This window comes from Mustela lutreola, chromosome 1 (assembly GCF_030435805.1).
Source record: "Mustela lutreola isolate mMusLut2 chromosome 1, mMusLut2.pri, whole genome shotgun sequence".
Taxonomy (NCBI): domain Eukaryota; kingdom Metazoa; phylum Chordata; class Mammalia; order Carnivora; family Mustelidae; genus Mustela; species Mustela lutreola.
In genome coordinates, this window is record NC_081290.1 from 143,803,236 (window position 1) to 143,823,986 (window position 20,751).

At 36.6% G+C, this 20,751-nt stretch overlaps 1 protein-coding gene across 1 annotated transcript in view; it reads left to right on the forward strand.

The window, feature by feature from the left end:
* IQCM (IQ motif containing M) overlaps window positions 1-20,751 on the forward strand; it is a 430,351-nt gene that overhangs the window by 172,238 nt on the left and 237,362 nt on the right. Inside the window, exons 9-10 of the mRNA XM_059165439.1 lie at window positions 4,544-4,643; window positions 16,383-16,447. Of these exons, the coding sequence (XP_059021422.1) occupies window positions 4,544-4,643; window positions 16,383-16,447 (165 nt within the window). The remainder of the gene's footprint in view (window positions 1-4,543; window positions 4,644-16,382; window positions 16,448-20,751) is intronic.

Sequence of the window (20,751 nt, forward strand, 5' to 3'; positions counted from 1 at the left end):
TCCTCTCTAAAATGTAGGCTCCACAATGCTGAGGAATTTTAAGGTCACTGATGCAACCCCAGTGCCTGGAGTAGTACCTGTCATAAGGCAGATGTTCAGAAAATATTTGCAAAATAAATGAATAACAGGTTGTTTGAAATTTTCTCTAAAAGGAACACAAAAGAAATCCAAGTTCCCAAGGCAGTAAAAAACATAGCCATGATATTATTAGGGATAGGGAAAAGAAAAAAAATTAATTAAATATATTGCATTATTCTTACTGTAATTATTATTATATTTTCCATGTTGACCAAAAGGAGTTGTACAGTTGTTGATTTTTTGTTCTGTAATGGACTGTTCCCTCATTCCTTTTTTCTGGAATCATTTAAATTTTGTCAGGCAGTTCTCTTGTTGGTTTCTCTTTTTCTTTTTTCTGACCTCCTTGAACACTCATTATAAGACCCTCCAGGTAACCTAGGTTACTAGGTAACGTGGTATCCAGTTCTCTGCAGCACTAGTTTAAATCAGAGGTAGATTTTAAGGTATCTTGAGGAGTGGGGGGATATCACTTTGGTCCTTCCCACTCCATTGCTCAATAGCATTGATATCATCTAGGAATTTGTTACAAATGTAGAATCTCAGGACCCCACCCCAGATCTGTTGAATCAGAATCAATGGTGATTTATAAGCATATTATTGTTTTAGAAACACTGCTTTAGATCATTCTCCATGATATTCTGCCTTCTAGGTGAGCTTTGGTAAGTAGTGACAGTGTATACAGAGTAATTTTTTTTTTTTCTTGACAAATACTTGAAGTGGAGCTATGCTGTGCTAAATTTAAAGTCACGTGGTGGGACAGGGGTGTATTTTCTTGTGAAAGTTGAGGAGTGAAATTATAACCCATCAGAAATATTAGAAACACATTCTCAAATAATGAAATAGAACTACACTGAATGTCAAAATTGGTCTGGGAAATTATGCCACATATTTTGATAATTAGATCTTTCACCCAAGTGGATTAATTTGGACAGTTTCAATAAGTTGATATATATGTCCAAGTGTATCCTGCATCTCTAGGAATTAGATCTTTGTGATTTATGAGCACATTAAAGTTTTAGAAGGACTGTTTTATACAATTTCCTATAAAAGTCCTGCAAATAAGGAGTGGTAATCAAGTTGTAGTAAAGGGGCTGGGACCTTTGACCTCTATGCATTTGATTGCAGTTCTAAATCCCATTATGGGGGTGCTTGGGTGGCTCAGTCAGTTAAATGTCTGCATTCAGCTCAAGTCATGATCTCAGGGTCCTGGGATCCAGCCCCACATTGAGCTCCCTGCTCAATGGGGAGTCTGCTTCTCTCTCTCCCTCTATGTGTTCTCTCTCTCTTTTTTCTCTAGTTCTCCCTCTCTCTAAAATAAATAAATAAAATCTTAAAAAAATTAAAAAAAAACCCTATTATGAATAAGTCCTATTGACTCCCTACAAAATCATGGGATCTTTACAAAAAGAAATAAAAGTAGAAAACAAAATTGCTGAGTGTCAATCAATTAAAAACCTAACAAACTCCAGTGCTGTCTTTGTTCACTATATTCTGAACTGTGATGATTAAAAATCTGCTCGTGTCACCAGTTTCATCTTTTAAAGAGAGTCGTATATTGAATCTGAATCCAAGGCATTTCCTACTTGTGTAATCAAGGTGAAGATATTAAATTCTCAACTTAGCAAAAGGGAATTAAATTATCTATTTTGCTGAGTCTTGGTGAAGATTGACGAAAATTTATATAAGGCACATAATAGGTTCTAATTACTGGTTATAAGAACTTATTTGTTCTGTGAACAGTTCTAGATCTACCATAGATTACTAAATCTCCTGATGATGACCAAACTCATGTTTAGAGTGGTTTCACATTCCAATAAATCTCAAACAAATATACAAATGAAAAGTATTGAATTCAAAAATTTAAAACAGTGTTCAGTTTGTAACTGAGTTGCTTAGTAATAAATTAACGTGGAAGGTTAGTTTAAATCCTAAGGGGGAAACATATTCAAAATCAAATAAGCACCTTCTATTTCAGCATCAACTTCAACATCAGGATGAACACAAGCATATTAGAATCCCCTGATGGTGGGTGCCTGGGTGGCTCAGTGGGTTAAAGCCTCTGCCTTTGGCTCACGTCATGATCCTGGGGTCCTGGAATCAAGCCCCACCATCAGGCTCTCTGCTCGGCAGGGAGCCTGCTTTCCCCTCTCTCTCTCTCTGCCTGCTTGTGATCTCTCTGTCGAATAAATAAATAAAATCCTTCAAAAAAAAAAAAAAAAAAAAGAATCCCCCAATGGTAAAATGGAAACTCATTTCCTCAATTTTTCCTTTTAATTCTAGCTTACAAAAAAAAAAAAAAAAACACCTAGTCACATGTGTTTATAGATTCATATAGTTTAGGCTTCAGAATCAAACACCTCATACCTAGCAGGAGCTATTCTGTTCTTCAGCATTCTTAAATTTTAGAGTTTCTAAGAATACACGCCAACCACAGGAGATATTTGGAACCATATCATGTCCTAAGAAGTGGTATGAAAAAACTATGGGTTCCCAAGGTCTTTTCATTCCTTTCTTTGTCAAGGGAAAGATGTTCATCATAAGCTCAAGGAATTTTTATACCATATTATTTAAAAATTATCTATTGTTTGATATGTCAATTATATACAACAGCACATTATACTTATCTATGTCTATGTATCTTTAAGAATAATACTAAAGCAAACACAGAACTTGATAGAACTATGTGTCTTTGTTAGTGGGAGCTCTATAGCTGATTATTGACTACATGCATACTGATTGCCTCCCATTGAATGGCTGTGCTGGCCAGTGGGCACATGTTTAGTTCTACCAGGCACTAGCAAACACTGTTTTTCTCTCAACAGCGGCTTATGAGAGTCCTCATTGCTTCATATACATGCAACACTTAATATGCCAAAATTTTAACCTTTGCCAATTTGGCGGGCATGAAATATTCCTTTGTGATTTTAATTTGCTTTTTCCTAATGACAGATAAGCCTGAGAATTTTTCACATATTTGTAGGCCACCGTTATTTCTTCTTTGTAAATGTCATACTATTGTAATTTTAAAAATGTATTTAGATGCAATTCTACCCCTTTTATTTTGTGCTCTTTATTCTTTCCATTTTTTTCTTTTTTCCCACCCCTTTGTTGTCTTTTTTGGAAATGGATTGACATGTTTTCCTTCTTGTTCCATTTTTCCTAGAACTAGTTTTGCATTGTACTAGTTTTCCTTATACTAGTTGGACAGTTTTATTCTTGTTTTACATTCACAAGTGGTCAACCTGTAGATTTTAATATACAAATTTAACTTCAAGTATCTTTACCCTCTTCCCATCTCATGCAGAAATCTTAGATCGCCTTAACTACCGAAGTGTAGTTGTTGCTTTTTTAAAGTTTTTATTTTAATTCCAGTGCAGCTAACATACAGTGTCATATTAGTGTCAGGTGTACCATATAGTGATTCAACAATTCCATACATCACCTGGAACTCATCACGGACAAGTGCACTCCTTAATCCCCATCACCTATTCCCTCCATCCCCTACCTCCCTTCTGGTAACCATTAGTGTGTTTCTATAGTTAAGAATCTGTTTGTTTGTTTGTTTCTTTCTTTAGATTTTATTTTATTTGAGAAAGAGAGAGAATGAAAGAGAGAGCACGAGAAGGAGGAGGGTCAGAGGGAGAAGCAGACTCCCTGCAGAGCAGGGAGCCTGATGTGGACTCAGTTCTGGGACTCCAGGATCATGACCTGAGTTGACCCAGGTCGCTTAACCAACTGAGCCACCCAGACACCCCAAGAATCTTTTTCTTTGTTAGTCCCTCTCTCTTTTTTTTCCCTTTGCTCATTTTTAAAATTAAAAAAAAAATTCCACATATGAGTGAAATTATATGGTATTTGCCTTTTTATTTTTTTTTTTTATTTTTTATTTTTTTCCCGTGGAACATTAATTTCTTTATTTATAGTCTCTACGTGCTTCTTCTTGAACTCAGTCTGCCTGTTGCCAAGTCTAGGTTCTTTTTTTTTTTTAATTAATTTTTTATTTTTTATAAACATATATTTTTATCCCCAGGGGTACAGGTCTGTGAATCACCAGGTTTACACACTTCACAGCACTCACCAAAGCACATACCCTCCCCAATGTCCATAATCCCACCCCCTTCTCCCAAACCCCCTCCCCCCAGTAACCTTAGTTTGTTTTGTGAGATTAAGAGTCATGCCAAGTCTAGGTTCTTAACACAACCTTTCTGTCTGCACCAGAATGGGCATTTTTGGTTGTCCTGGTTATTTGGTCCGTGTTTTCAAATGACACTGGTTGTCTTGTTACGTCATATTTTGTATCGTCCCCACAGCTGTGCACATTCTCTCTGAAACCTTGTTTAAATGTAAGTCTGCCATTCACACGTGTGGGGATGATGGTGAGGACAGGTAGATTTGCACCCCATTGTCTTTGCACGTTTCTGCACGGAAGGAGTGGCTGCTTCTGTTCCTTCTCATTGATTTGCAGCCCCCGGCTGGGACCTGCAGAGCTCGATTCTGTCGTTGTGCCTCCTGCTGCTGGAGTTCACCAGGAGCTGGTCCAGCTCCGACAACGATGTGTGCACCAGGTAGGCTGGAAGCGTTTCTCTGCTCCAGCGCCCCATCCCAGTCTATCATGGGGATTTTTCCTCCCTGATGAGATTTTGTTGACATGCCTCACCTCTCTCCTGTCTGCGCTAGTCCTGAAAAAGAAAGCCAACGTTGGTGGCATCACAATTCCGGACTTCAAGCTCTATTACAAAGCTGTCATCATCAAGACAGCATGGTACTGGCACAAAAACAGACACATAGATCAATGGAACAGAATAGAGAGCCCAGAAATAGACCCTCAAATCTATGGTCAACTAATCTTCGACAAAGCAGGTATTTGCCTTTTTAAAATTTATTAACATATAATGTATTATTTGCCCCAGGGGTACAGGTCTGTGCTTCATCAGTCTTACACAGTTCACAGCACGCACCATAGCACATACACTCCTCAGTGTCCATCACTCAGCCACCTTATCCCTACCTACCCCCGCAGCAACCCTCAGTTTGTTTCCTGAGATTAAGAGTCTTTTATGGTTTCTCTCCCTTCCTGAATCCATTTTGTCTTTTTCTGACTGACTTATTTCACTTAGCATAATACTCTCTAGCTTCATCCATGTCATTGAAGTTTTCATTTTTTTTTATGGCCAAATAATTTTCCATTATAGATATAGCATCTCTTCTTTATCCATTCATCAATTGGCTGTTGTAAATACTGCTGCTATAAACATAGAGGTGCATGTGTCCCTCTGAATTGGTGTTTTTGTATTCTTTGGGTAAATTCCCAGTAGTACAATTACTGCATCATAAGATAATTCTATTTTTAACTTTTTGAGGTGACTTCATACTGTTTTCCACAGCGACTGCACCAGTTTGCATTCCCACCTATAGTGCATGAGTGTTCCTTTTTCTCCACATCTTCGCCGATGCCTGTTTTTTTGTGTGTTGTTCATTTTAGCCATTGTGACAGCTGTGAGGTGATATTGCCTTGTAGTTTTTATCTGCATGTCCCTGATCATAAATGGTGATGAACATCTTTTCATGTGTCTGTTGGCCATCTGTATGTCTGCTTTGGAGAAATGTTCATTTCTTCTGCTCGTTTTTTAATTGGGTTATGTTTTTTGGGTGTTGAGATTTTTAAGTTCTATGTATTTTTTGGTTACTGACCCTTCATTTGTAAATATCATTCTCATTCTGTGAGTTGCCTTTTAGTGTTGTTGATTGTTTCCTTCGCAGTGCAGAAGCTTTTTATTTTGGTGTAATCCCAGTAGTTTATTTTTGCTTTTGTTTCTTTTAAATCAGGAGACATATCTAGAAAAAGTTGTTATGGCTGATGTCAGAGAGTTCACTGCCTATGTTCTCTTCTATGATTTTGATGGTTTCCTTTTTCACATTTGGGGCTTTCAACCATTTTGAATTTATTTTTGTGTGTGGTTTAAAGGAGTGGTCCTGTTTCTTTCTTTTGCATGTTGCTGTCCAGTTTTCCCAATACCATTTGTTGAAGAGACTATCCTTTTCCCATTGGATAATCTTTCCTGCTTTGTTGAACATTAATTGAGCATATGGTTATGAACTTATTCCTGTGTTTCCTGTTCTGTTACATTGATTTATGTGTTGATTTTTGTGTCAGTATCATACTGGCTTTTTGTTTGTTTGTTTTGTTTTTCAAATTTTATTTATTTATTTGAGAGAGAGAGAGAACACATAGGAGAGTAGGGAGAAGTAGACTCCCTGCTGAGCATGCAGCCCCATCTGGAGCTTGACTCTAGGACCCTGAAATGATGATCTGAGTTGAAGGAAGATGCTTAACTGACTGAACCACTCAGGCACCCCTACTGTTTTGATTGTACATTTTGTTTGTTTTGGGGAGGGGTGGCAGGGGGAGAGGGAGAGAGAGTATCTTAAGTAGGCTCCATGCTCAGTGTGGAGCCTGGTGCAGGACTCAATCTCATGATCCTGAGATAATGAACTGAGCCAGAATCAAGAGTCAGATGCTTAAATGATTGAGCCACTCAGGTGGCTCTAATCTATATTATTTCCTTCCTTTTGGTGGTTTTAGGTTTTGTTTGTTGTTCTTTTTCTACTTCCTTAGTATAAGATCAAGTTCTTATTTGAGATTTTTCTAGCTTCTTGAGCTAGGCCTGTATTATTATAGTTCCCTCTCAGAAGAGCTTTTGCTGCATTCCCGAGGGTTTGGACTATTGTGTTTTTCATTTTCATTTGTTTACATGTACTTTTTAATTTCTTCTTTGATTTCTTGATTCACCCTCTGATTGTTTAACAGCACATTATTTAAACTTCCATGTATTTTTGATATTTCCAGATTTTTTTTCTTGTGCTTATCTTTACTTTCATAGCATTGTGGTCAGAAAACATGCATGGTATAACTTTGATCTTCTTGAATTTGATGAGGCTGGTTTTATGGGAGAACATTCCATGTGTACTTGAAAAGAATGTGTATTCTGCTGTTTTAGGATGGAATTTTTTTAAAGATATAATTTATTTATTTGATAGAGTACAAGCAGGGGGAGTGACAGGTAGAGGAAGAGGGAGAAGCAGATTCCCCACCGAGCAGGGAGCTTGAAATGTGGCTCAGTCCTGGGACCAAGATCATGACCTGAGCCAAAGGCAACACCTAACTGACTGAGCCACCCAGGTGCCTGGAATGGGATGATGTATATATCTGTAAAATTAACATACTCTGGTATGTCATTCAAAGTTCTTGTTTCCTTGTTGATTTTCTTAGATGATCTGTTCACTGATGTAAGCAAGGTGTTTAAATCCCGAGTATGATTGTATTATTACTGATTACTTCCCTTATTTTTGCCACTAAATGTGTTATATTTTGGGGTGCTCCTGTGTTGGGTGCATAAATAGTTATAATTGTTACATCTTTTGGGTTCTTTATTATTATGTAGTGTCGTTCTTTGTCTCTTGTTACAGTCTTTGTTTTAAAGTCTGTGTTATCTGATGTAACAATTGCTGTTCCAGTTTTCTTTTGACATCCATTTGCATGATAGATATTTTTACAACCCCTCACTTTCAATCTGCAGGTGTCTCTAGGTCTAAAATGAGTCTCTTGTGGGTAATATATTGATGGAACATGTTTTTTATCCATTCTTCTACCCCATGTCTTTAGGTTGGAGCATTTAGTTCATTTACGTTCAGAGTAATTATTGATTGGTCTGTATTTATTGCCATTTTATTACTTGTGTTGTGGTTGTTTCTGAAGATGTTTTCTGATCCTTTCTTGTCTTATTGTCTTTCATGTTTTGCTGATTTTTTTTAGTGATATATTTGGATTTCTTTCTTATTCTTTGCATGTTTATTAGTGGTTTTTGATATATGCTTACCATTGGGTTTGCATTTAATATCTTCTGCGTATTAAGTCTCTATTAAGTTGATGGTTGCTTAAGTTTGAACCCATTCTTTTCTCTTCTCCTCCTCACATTTTAGGTATATGTTATTATATTTTATATCCTTTTTTTTTGGTGAGCTCCTTGACTCATTTTTTTAAATAGAAATGTTCATTTTTACTGCTTTTGTGTTTCCTACTTTTATAGTGTCACCTTTGGTCTGTGCTTTCTACTAAAAGATGCTCCTTTAGTATTTCTTGCAGGGCTGGTTTAGTGGTCAGGAACTCCTTTAGTGTTTGTTTGTCTGGGAAGCTCTTTATCTGTTTTTCTATTCTGAAGATAGCCTTGCCAGATAGAGTATTTCTTGGCTGCAGACTTTTTCCCCATTCAGCTTGTTGAATATATCATGCCACTCCTTTCTGGCTTGCCAAGTTTCTGTTGAGAAATTTCCTATTAGCCTTATGGGTTTTCTCTCGTGATTTACTGACTTCTTTTGTCTTGCCGTTTAAAAATTTTTTCTTTGTCACTATGTTTTGCTAAGTTAATTACAATATTTCTTGATGTAGACCTGCTTTTGTTGATTTTGATGGGAGTTCTCTGAGCCTCTTGGAACTGGATATCCTTTTCCTTCCCAGATTAGGAAAGTTTTCAGTTATTATTTCTTGAAATAAATTTTCTATCCCCTTTTGTCTCTCTTCTTTTGGGACTCCGGTAATATGAATCTTACTATATTTGATGGAGTCATTGAGTCCCCTGAGGCTATTTTCATTTTGTGTAATTCTTTCTTCTGTTTTTGGTTCAGCTTGATTACTTTCCATTATTCTATCTCCTGTGTCACTAATTCCTTCCTCTGCTTCTTTGATCCTGCTATTTATCCTTTCAGGTACATTTCTCATTTCATTTATTCAGCTCTGTATCTCTGCTACATTATTCCTTAACTTTGTGTTAAGGGTCTCACTCATGTCTTCCACTCTTTTCTTTAGTCCAGTGAGTATTCTTATGATCATTGCTTTAAATTCTGTCAGGCATGTTACTTATATCTGTTTTGCTTAGATCTCTAGCTGTGGTTTGTCCTATTCTTTCATTTGGGATAAATTTTTCTGTCTCATTTTGTCTGCCTCTATTTCTGTGTATTGAGAAAGTCAGCTATGTCTTCTGTTCTTGGAAGTAGTGACTTTATGGAAAAGAAGTCCTATAGTGCCCTGCAAGGCAGTGTCTCCTATTCTCCAGAACTTGACGCTCCAGGAAAATATCCTATGTCTGTTGCTGATGGCTGCTATTGTATCTGATTCACATTTGCTTTCAGCATAGTTGTTTGCACTGACTGCCTGTTGTGGGCTCTATTTGCTCTCTGTGGTGTTAATAGGACTCAGGGAGGCCAGCTCTGAGGCAGTGTGCCCACCAGTGAACTTGGGAACAGTACAGTGGTGTTAGCAAAATATGCCAGATTCCCCGAAATAGTGTGGCTGCTATGTGCTGTGGCCAGGGATGCATGGCACATGACCTTGACTGGGTATAGCTGGGCCTGGCACACTACAGTAGCTGGGGGTTTGACTGGCTGGGCTCTGCAGGGTGTCTCAGCAGGGCTCACTGAGGCAGCTGTGCCCTGGGGCAGCTGGGTGGGATGCACAGCTTTAAAAAACTTGTGCTAAGCCCGGAGGGGCTGGTGCTAGCAGGCTTGGAATGTGTGAGTCTTCATGAGAACTCATGGGCGAGGCACACTGATAGCAGGTTAAGTAGCAAGTGTGTATGTATGTGGCCCTGCCTCCTGTAGGTGGCTTTGTGTTTATGCTAGAGGGTAGCGGAGGAAAATGGCATCTGCCAGCTCCCTCATTTTTAGAGAAGTCCCTCAACACACTCCAAAAGCAGTATGAACAGATCTGTCTCCCATTTGCCCCTGGTGTTGTATAAACTGCTGTTTTTAAGTTGCTTCTCTATGTAGGCAGCTGTCTTTTTAAGGGTAGCAACCCAGCTATCACTCTCCCTTCCCACTTGGCCACTGATGATTCAGGAGACCTTTAAAGCTCCAGGCTACACGTCCCACTAGTTTTACAAACTCATGGAATTCAACCCATCTGGCTTTCAAAATCAAACATTATGGGGATTAGTCATCCCAAGGTTCCTGCCCTCTTCATGCATTCAGTTCCCTTCCTCCCATGGGCAGCCTCCCCCTGCCTTTCCGATTAACTTTTAGATGAAATTTCTTCTTTATATTTAGTTTTGGAGTTTGTTCTGCCCCTCGTCGATCACTCTTCAGTTTATTGACTTGGATGTGGATGATACCTTACTAAATGTGGGATGGGACGAATTTAGGGTCTTCCTATACTTCCATCTCCCCCAGTACTTTTCCTCTCTCTCTGTTTTTAACCTCATAAATTACACAGAATTATTTTGTTTTGTACTAATTGTTTAGGTTTATCTACATGCTCACCCTTTTCTTTTTTTATTGTCATTGTATCTAATATTTCAGACCTTTAGGATGATGTTCCTTCTTGAACTACATCCTTTAGACATACATTTAGTATGGGCCAGTGTACAGAAAACTTCAACTTATAGTATATTTATTTTTTCTTCCTCAACCGTACATTCTCAGCATTTTTATGTTATCATTCCTATTTTCTGGCTGCTGCAGTTGTTTTTGAAAACTCAGATGTTTTTTCATTTGTCTCTCATTTTCTTGATATTTTATTGTAAGAATCCTTTGAAACCTGTGTTTAAATTGTTTTCTTTTAAAAATGATTAATGTTTGCTTTTGCCTGGTGCTTTGGAGCACTACCAACCTGAGACCACTTCATTCTAAACTTCTGCCTTTCATTTTTTTGAGGGATGGGGGTGTTTTGGAGCCCAAGGTCACCCAGGGCCAAGGTCGTGACAGTGGGTGGTTTCATAGTATCTCTTTATCTTTCTATTTTTTTTTCTCTCTCTATAAGGAAATATTTTTATCCTGGTTTATACTGTAAGGTTTTTTGAAGAGTATCTTCAACTCTGACATTCTTTCATTCTCTGGCTCTAGTATATGACTTCCAACTGCAGTCCTGCAGTTATAATGTAACACATTAAAACCAGGCTCTAGATTGTCAGAAATTGCTATGCTATCCTCAAGGTAAATATAGGCTCCAGATGTAATATAACAGTAAATTCAACATTCTTGTTATTTTTGACCAGAAAGGAATTCTGTTAATTTCCCATGAGTTCAACTATGCATTTAAAATATCTCATTTTTTGGGGCGCCTGGGTGGCTCAGTGGGTTAAGCCGCTGCCTTCGGCTCAGGTCATGATCTCAGGGTCCTGAGATCGAGTCCCACATCGGGCTCTCTGCTCAGCAGGGTGCCTGCTTCCTCCTCTCTCTCTGCCTGCCTCTCTGCCTACTTGTGATCTCTCTCTGTCAAATAAATAAAATCTTTAAAAAAAAAAAAAAATAAAAAAAAAATAAAATATCTCATTTTTTGTTTTTAGAATTTATTGTAGTATTATGCTGTGATTTGTTATTATAAACATATTCTTAGAAACAGAGGTCCTATTTTATCTTTAATAGATTTCAACCCTCAAAGGGACTTATAATGGGATGTAAACTACTCCATCTAGTTCCGTCCTTCTCATCAGTCTTTTTGTTATCTACTCAGTTATACTTAAATTCCTACAAAAAAAAAGAATAATTCTTTTTTTTAAAGATTTTTGATTATTTATTTGAGAGAGAGAGATCACAAGTAGGCAAAGAGGCAGGCAGAGAGAGGGGGGGAAGCAGGATCCCCGCTGAGCAGAGATCTTGATGCGGGGCTCAATTCTAGGACTTGGGGATCATGACCTGAGCTGAAGGCAGAGGCTTAACCCACTGAGCTACCCAGGTGCCCCTAAAAGAACAATTCTTATGGTTTTAATTTCTCTTAGAGGTTTAAGAAACTTTGTCTAGTGACTGGTAAATAAATGACCTGTGTTTTGCTGGGTAACCTTCTTCAGTATTCCCTAATCTGGAAGTTGAATAGCTTTTTAAGGCCATGCCCACCACAGAGTGGCCATTTTCTCCATTTTCTCTTATGAAATGTGAAGAAAATACCACATTTAAAAACATCTTCCAAAATGGAGGCTCCTGGCTCCGTGAGAAGATTTTTGGGAATCTGTGTGTGTTTCCTGGGCTATCATAACTTTCTACGGGTGGTTCTATGGCTTGAAAACCCTCCTGTGGTTTGTATGTGTTTGGGAAAGCTCTAAAATTTAATAATGTAAAGATATTGACTTGTGAAAAATCCAAGAATGATGCATTTGGTACCTTCTGGCTCTGAATGGGTGCAAGGGTATTGACATTTTTCTCTTTAAACTACTTTTTATATAAGAAGCAGGAGCGCTGTAAGGAAGAAGGCTCACTACTATTTCACAGAAGGTGCTAGTGACTTGACTGACTTCTGCTGGGGAAATACAAGTGTTAATAGTCAAGCCTGGCAGAAAAAGATTTTCAGTTTATTTCACATGTTTTAATGTGTAATTGTAATTTTATAAGTTTATGCTATCAATGATTTTCTCTTCACAGTTACCTGCTTTTAAACAAACCTTTCATTTTACCTTTAATGATGTCTTTATATATACTTCTAGTAGGGTCACAAAGCTGTTTAAAACTATGAAAATTTGGGCGCCTGGGTGGCTCAGTGGGTTAAGTCGCTGCCTTCGGCTCAGATCATGATCTCAGGGTCCTGGGATGGAGTCTCACATCGGGCTCTCTGCTCAGCAGGGAGCCTGCTTCCTCCTTTCTCTCTGCCTACTTGTGATCTCTCTCTGTCGAATAAATAAATAAAATCTTAAAAAAAAAAATAGTAAAACTGAAAATTCTTTGCTACTCAGTAAATAGCCTTTAACCATATTTGGGGTAGGTATTGGGCGTGTAATATGCCAATTATAGATTACCTTTTTATAGCAAACATTTTCTAGAATTCCACACTAATACAAGTAATGTAGAAATATTTCTTAGAGTTAATATCCAAAGTGAAAGGCTTTCTTCCATATTTCATCTGTGGTTAATCAAGAATTTAATTATTATACTGTGAGAGAAATTAATAGCATTGTTAAAAGGAAAAAAATCAAGGTAAAATGCGGAAAGAAGGTGATAATTGAAGGATTAGACAGCTATTTCTAAAAAGAAGCTGGAAGTGTAATAATATTGTGTAAATTATCAGAAGTAAGCTTGGAACCAGTTAAATTATGGGATTTGAGAAAATATGTGGGGCAAAGGAGTCTGAAAAGTGGTTTGGAATAGATAACACACAGGTTGTTACAAAATTTTGAAATTTTGACCCGAGGGCTTAATAAATAATTTACATTTTACATCAAGTATTTAGAATGTGTCACTCCAGATGCATTGTCATCAAGTGACTAAGAGCTTGAAGTAGTTTAAAGAAGCAGGTAGTACCTGTGAAAAGAGAAAAGATTTTGAGAGAGAATTGAGTTGAAACATTAAGGCAAAATGGACTTTAAATTCAATATATAAATATGTAGAAAACTAAGACTTATAAAAAAAATCCCACTGAACTTCTTAAATAAAAGGACTGCTGTTAATTTCACAAAAAGGAGACCACTCTCCCCTCTCACCTCCAGAGAAATCCAAAACAAAAAACCAGTTTCTAAATCTGTTAGATATGATGAGAGGACACAATGAAGGTTGTGAATTCAATCAAGTTGCAAGAGAGTAACTGGAAAAAAAATCAGAGACTATTTTAGTAATGAGAATCCTCAGGAATGTTTGTCTGAGAATATTTTACCCAGCAGCCTTCACATTTGACACCCTTCATCATGGAGAACATGCCCTTTCAGTTAGTTTGGCCAAGAAAGAAACAGTTAAAAAAATATTAAGTTGGCAAGCATAAATAGTAGTATCACATACAGACAGTGTGTTCCAGGCCAAGCACACTGTTTTGTGCTAAAGTATGGAATATATTTGTTAAAGTTAATTTTGTAGTCATTAGTATTTTTGTAGCCATGAATGCATGCCTTGGAACATCTTAAGATATATATATGTATATATACATATATATATATATTATATATATAAATATTAAAATATATAGGTCCTGTTTCATGTTTTATTATCACCTACATGTTGCACATAAATTTTTTAAAGTACAATATTATTCCTGAGGATGATTGTTTATTTTGAAAATGAAAACATCACCAGGGAATTCTAAAAGTAACAAGTACTTGAGAGATGTTACAAACTAATTCTCAAGATTATTGTGGCATTCTAACATAATTATAGAAGGAGAGTTAATCTTCAATCTTAAAAAATGAATGGCATAAAATACAAATTAACATATACAAGTTAGATTGTATTTGAGAGAGAGTATGAGACAGAATGAATTTAACTTTAGAAGAGAGAGTTATAATTTGTTTAAAATATTTAAAAACCATTATTCTTATGTCCTAATACTGTTTTGCAGTACAGACATACTGTCTTCCACATTTCATCTTAAATTTATTCTTTATGTATTTTGAGATTTAATATAAGAGACTTCTTTTGCTTCCCTTGTCAAATAGTGGTTAAACACATATTTGAAATTTAAAAAGCTAAACTAAAATAAGCATTTTCCTTGTGGTATCATGAGCATACCATATAACAATAACCAAGATGTTTACTTTTCTTGACTTCTTATAAAGTGGGAGAAAGAAGACAAAACCAACAATCCAAAATCCATTAACCTTTTACTCATTTATCAAGATTACCTCAAATTCCTCTTATCTGAGACCATTATTTTCAAAACCCATTTTGTGCAAAATAATTGTCATTGAGGGTTACAAAGTAGATATGCAATTCATCAATGCCTCTAGGTATGAGTTTAACCTTTGGATCATGTTGAATGACCAGAGAGGGAATCAACAGTTACTCTGAATCATCTTCCTGAGTTGTTCTTTTTACTGTTGACTGATATTGAAAGATTGTTTTTAAAAAAAAATCCACATTAAACACTCTGATGTAATTGTTGAATAGATGCTGTTGAAGGTAACCATCACATTATACTGGGCTTCTTCTGAGGAATTCCTGGAAGAAATTTTCACAAGTTTGCTTGTCTTATAGACATTATGAATGTTAGAACTACTGTGTTTTCTTTGTTACTTTGTGTATGAGTTTGCCAGTCCTGCCATAATCAAATACCACAGATTGGGTAGCTTGTAGAACAGAAATTAGGTTTTTCACAATTCTGGAGCCTGGAAATCTAAGATCAAGATGCTGGCAAATTTGGTTTATCTTGGGTCCTCTGTACTTGTTTTATACATGGCTGCTTCTTGGTTGTCCTCACATGGCCTGGCCTTTTCCCTGTGCACATGTGTCCTGGCATCTCTTCCTCTTCTTATAAGACCACAAGTTCTATTGGATTAGGACTTCACCCTTATGACCTCATTTAACCTCAAGACCTTACTTCCAAATGTAGTTATATTGGGGATTAGGACTTCAATATATGAATTGTTGGGGAACACAATTCTGTCCATAACATTTTGTTACTAGGGATTTGAGAGCCAAATCTGTGTGCCACATCAAGTAATATAAGAAAATACTTGACAATATTTTTCTATCCATATTTTACCTTTAACCTGATTTTCTTGTTTTTCTTTTTCATATGTACTGTATTTTTCATAGGGCACCTTGAATCTTTTTTATAAGACAGAGGACACATAAGCAAATAAAAATTCTCTTCTGTCATAGATTTATGTTTATTTGCTTACTGGAAGTGCCAAAAGGTGCTGGAGGGGGTTCAATGATCATACTCCTCTCAGTATTGTCAAGAAGGCAAGTACTTAGGCTGCAAAGCAAACCAAAAGTTTATTTGGAGTCTTCAGGAATTCCAACCCAGGAGACACAGACTCAGGAGGAAACTAAAATGTGTACTAAGGTGGGAGGAAAATGACAGAGCATATAAAGGCAAAAACTGCAGGCTTATATAAGTTGTTTTGCAAGAACTCTGACTGGTGTGGGTAAAAATTAATGTTGGTCTGTTTAGGATAGGTAACTATACCAGGTTTAGGTTACTATACATGGTATAGTAACCTATAGTATAGCTGGTATACTAACCTATACCGGAATAGGTTACTATGCCAGAAATGCTAAGTTGCATTTCTGTGATGTGAGCCTCATTCTAAGAACTGCAACAGAATGTAGCCATTTATGGTTGGAACAACCTAAAATTCATGTTCTTTTCAGGTCATACATTTCTCCAGTGGTCTCCTGGCTCCTGACATCTTAGGGCCCTTGACATTCCTGACTCCATTTTGGATGTTTCTGTTCATAGTACAATTAACCAATTTATATCAGTGTTTAGGTTTGTAATATATATTAAAATGGAATAGTTCTTTCTCCCTTTGATAACAGAACCTTAATTAAATTAAAATTTTATACACAGTGAAGTTTTTTCCTACCTAAGTTTATTCTTCTTTCTTTTGTTCTAGAAAATCTTAAAGAAGAAGGAACAACAGCCTATCAAACCAAAGCCAGGACAAAAGCCAGGACCTGGGTATATCTTTTTTTTTTTTTTTCCAGGTGTATCTTTTATATGATAGCAGAAAAGTATAAATTAATGTGCTTATTTTGGGTTTTATCTTGACTTAAGTATGGGGTTTAAAGAAATTCACATTGTTGAAAGCTCAAGGTTTTACTATATCATTTTCAGTATTTCCATTTACTCTAAGGCAAGGAGAAAAAAAATGTTTTGAGTATATTAATGATCATTCAGTAGACCAGGCTGGAACTTACTATGTAGTAGCTGGGAAAAGTAGTGTAACAATACTATAATGTAATGCTTCAGCTGTTTTTTGTGTTAGAAACAGGATACTAAAATTCACTACACTAAAAGCATGCCTTTCAATGAATCTGTGAGGGATTCTTTAGATTGCCACGCTACTACATGTAGCAAATTTGTTAACAAACTTTTATGAAAAACTATTGATTTTGTGAGATAGTTTATACAGTGAGATGGAGAGAAGGGATTGTACAAAGGTAACCCCGAAGTTTCTTAGAAGGACAGGTTTCATACTTGTGTTTTCTTATTCACTGGTAATACATCCATTCATTAATCCACCAAATATTATTTTAATACTGATAGTTTATTCAGTCAATAATGAATATCAAGCACCTGCTATTTTAAGTGCTAAGGACAGAGTGAACACAATAAAATTTTTGTTATCTATGGCAATTAAAGCCTAGGCAGATTGCTATTCATCATGAAAGGAGGCAGAAATTGGAGTTTAAGTCCTACCAAGTGATGGGGACTTAATGAACACCTCAGTCTTTCCATGAAAGTCTTAGAAGGCCAACACCTAAGAAGTGGTGATTATTCATAGGAGGAAGAGATTCACCTTAGTATAAGGATAAAACAAATTGATTTTTTCTAACAAAAGCATGAAAACAAGCCTTTACAAGTTAAAAATGATAAACAAGTAACTCAGCCACCACCTAGAATTAAAAAAAAAAAAATCGACATTCCTCTGAGAACAAAAACAGAATCCAGAATCTCTAAAATTTACAATGTTTATATATAATAAATAAAATATTAGACATGAAGAAACAGGAAAATCTGGCTCACATCAAAGAAAAAGATATCTCAGATGTTTGAATTGTGAGGAAAGAGCTTTAAAGCAGCTATTATAAATGTTTAAGGACCTAGAGGAAAAGAAGTTCATAATAACTGAGAATGACAGTTTAGAAATGGAAACTATAAAAAAATAAATAAAAATTCTGGAACTGAGAAATACAGTATCTGATATGAAAATGTCATTGGATGGGTTGAATATATATTGGGAAAGAAAGTAGAAAAGGTCAGTAAACTTGTAGATCTATAGAAACTTGTCTGAGGCACAGTAAACCATAATTAGAATAAAAATGAACAAGGCCTGACTGACCTATCATTTAATATCAAGTGGACTACCATATATAAATTGGAGTCTCAAAAGGATAAGAGAAATAGAAAAGAGGCAGAAAAAATAGTTGAAGATACAACAGCTGAGATTTTTCTAAATTTAATGAAAAACATCTTTACATATCTAAGATCATCATATCTAAGCAAGATAAATACAAGAAAAACCCTATGTAGGCAGAGCCTAGTCAGAATTGAGAATCAAAGGCAAAGAAAAAACTTTGGAAATAACCAGACGGGGAAGTACACATTATTCAGAGGGTTACAATTCTCAGAATGATGGATGTCTGTGCATCAGAAATGATGGAGGACAGAGGTAGTAAAATTATAACTTTAAAGGGCTGAAATAAAAAAAAAAATATCAACTGACAATTCTGTATCTAATGAAACTATCTCACAGCATTGAGGATAAAAAAAAAACAATTTTCAGTTAAAGAAATGAGAATTTATTGCCAACTAATCTGCACTTCATAAATATTAAAGAAAGTTCTTCATGCTGAAAGGAAATTATGCCTGATGAGAATTTCAATCTACAAGAAGAAATAAAGAAGATTGAAAATAGAAAATATGTACTGATCAGTACAAAAGAATATATATTTAAAAAATTCTTTTAAAATTGGGGCGCCTGGGTGGCTCAGTGGGTTAAAGCCTCTCCTTCGGCTCAGGTCATGATCTCATGGTCCTGGGATCGAGCCCCACATCGGGCTCTCTACTCAGCAGGGAGCCTGCTTCCTCCTCTCTCTCTCTGCCTGCCTCTCTGCCTACTTGTGATCTCTCTTTCTCTGGCAAATAAATAAATAAAATCTTTTAAAAAATTCTTTAAAATTGACCATTTAAGGCAAAATAATAACATTATTATGTTATTATAAGTTAGGGAGATGCAAATATATGTGACAATAAAAGAAATAGAGTTATTCTTTTGCAAGTTACAATTTTATGTGTAGCAGTATGAATCCTAAATAGAGTGTGGTAAGTTAAGAATGCATATTTCCTGAGCAATCACTAATACAAAAGGGCAAACCTAAAAGTACATAAACTAAAATAGAATACGCAAAGCTGTTCAGTTAACCCAAAAGAAGACAGGAAAGTGGAACATATTGAGTGAATAAGCAAGAAATAGAAAATGGCAGACTTTAGCCCAACTGTAGCAACATTTATAGTAAATATAAAGAATAAACAGTATACTTAAAAACAAGAGTTCATCAGGCTGGATAAAAAAGCAAGACCTAACTCTCTGTTCTCTGTAAAAGATGAATTAATTGGAAGTAAAAGGATAGTCAAAGATAAACAATGAAAAAAAGCTAGCAGAAGAATGCTAGAGTGGCCATATTTTTTTTTTTTTTTTTGAGAGTTTTTAATTTTTTATTTTTTATAAACATATATTTTTATCCCCAGGGGTACAGGTCTGTGAATCACCAGGTTTACACACTTTACAGCACTCACCAAATCACATACCCTCCCCAATGTCCATAATCCCACCCCCTTCTCCCAAACCCCCTCCCCCCGGCAACCCTCAGTTTGTTTCGTGAGATTAAGAGTCACTTATGGGGGGCGCCTGGGTGGCTCAGTGGGTTAAGCCGCTGCCTTCGGCTCAGGTCGTGATCTCAGGGTCCTGGGATCGAGCCCCACATCGGGCTCTTTGCTCAGCAGGGAGCCTGCTTCCTCCTCTCTCTCTCTCTCTGCCTGCCTCTCTGTCTACTTGTGATCTCTCTCTGTCAAATAAATAAATAAAATCTTTAAAAAAAAAAAAAAAAAAAAAAAAAAAAAGAGTCACTTATGGTTTGTCTCCCTCCCAATCCCATCTTGTTTCATTTATTCTTCTTCTACTCACTTAAGCCTCCATGTTGCATCACCACTTCCTCATATCAGGGAGATCATATGATAGTTGTCTTTCTCTGCTTGACTTATTTCGCTAAGCATGATACGCTCTAGTTCCATCCATGTTGTTGCAAATGGCAAGATTTCATTTCTTTTGATGGCTGCATAGTATTCCATTGTGTATATATACCACATCTTCTTGATCCATTCATCTGTTGATGGACATCTAGGTTCTTTCCATAGTTTGGCTATTGTGGACATTGCTGCTATAAACATTCGGGTACATGTGTCCCTTTGGATCACTACATTTGTATCTTTAGGGTAAATACCCAATAGTGCAATTGCTGGGTCATAGGGCAGTTCTATTTTCAACATTTTGAGGAACCTCCATGCTGTTTTCCAGAGTGGCTGCACCAGCTTGCATTCCCACCAACAGTGTAGGAGGGTTCCCCTTTCTCCGCATCCTCGCCAGCATCTGTCATTTCCTGACTTGTTGATTTTAGCCATTCTGACTGGTGTGAGGTGATATCTCATTGTGGTTTTGATTTGTATTTCCCTGATGCCGAGTGATATGGAGCACTTTTTCATGTGTCTGTTCGCCATCTGGATGTCTTCTTTGCAGAAATGTCTGTTCATGTCCTCTGCCCATTTCTTGATTGGATTATTTGTTCTTTGGGTGTTGAGTTTGCTAAGTTCTTTATAGATTCTGGACACTAGTCCTTTATCTGATATGTCGTTTGCAAATATCTTCTCCCATTCTGTCAGTTGTCTTTTGATTTTGTTAACTGTTTCCTTTGCTGTGCAAAAGCTTTTGATCTTGATGAAATCCCAGTAGTTCATTTTTGCCCTTGCTTCCCTTGCCTTTGGCGTTGTTCCTAGGAAGATGTTGCTGCGGCAGAGGTCGAAGAGGTTGCTGCCCGTGTTCTCCTCAAGGATTTTGATGGATTCCTTTCGTACATTGAGATCCTTCATCCATTTTGAGTCTATTTTTGTGTGTGGTGTAAGGAAATGGTCCAATTTCATTTTTCTGCATGTGGCTGTCCAATTTTCCCAGCACCATTTATTGAAAAGGCTGTCTTTTTTCCATT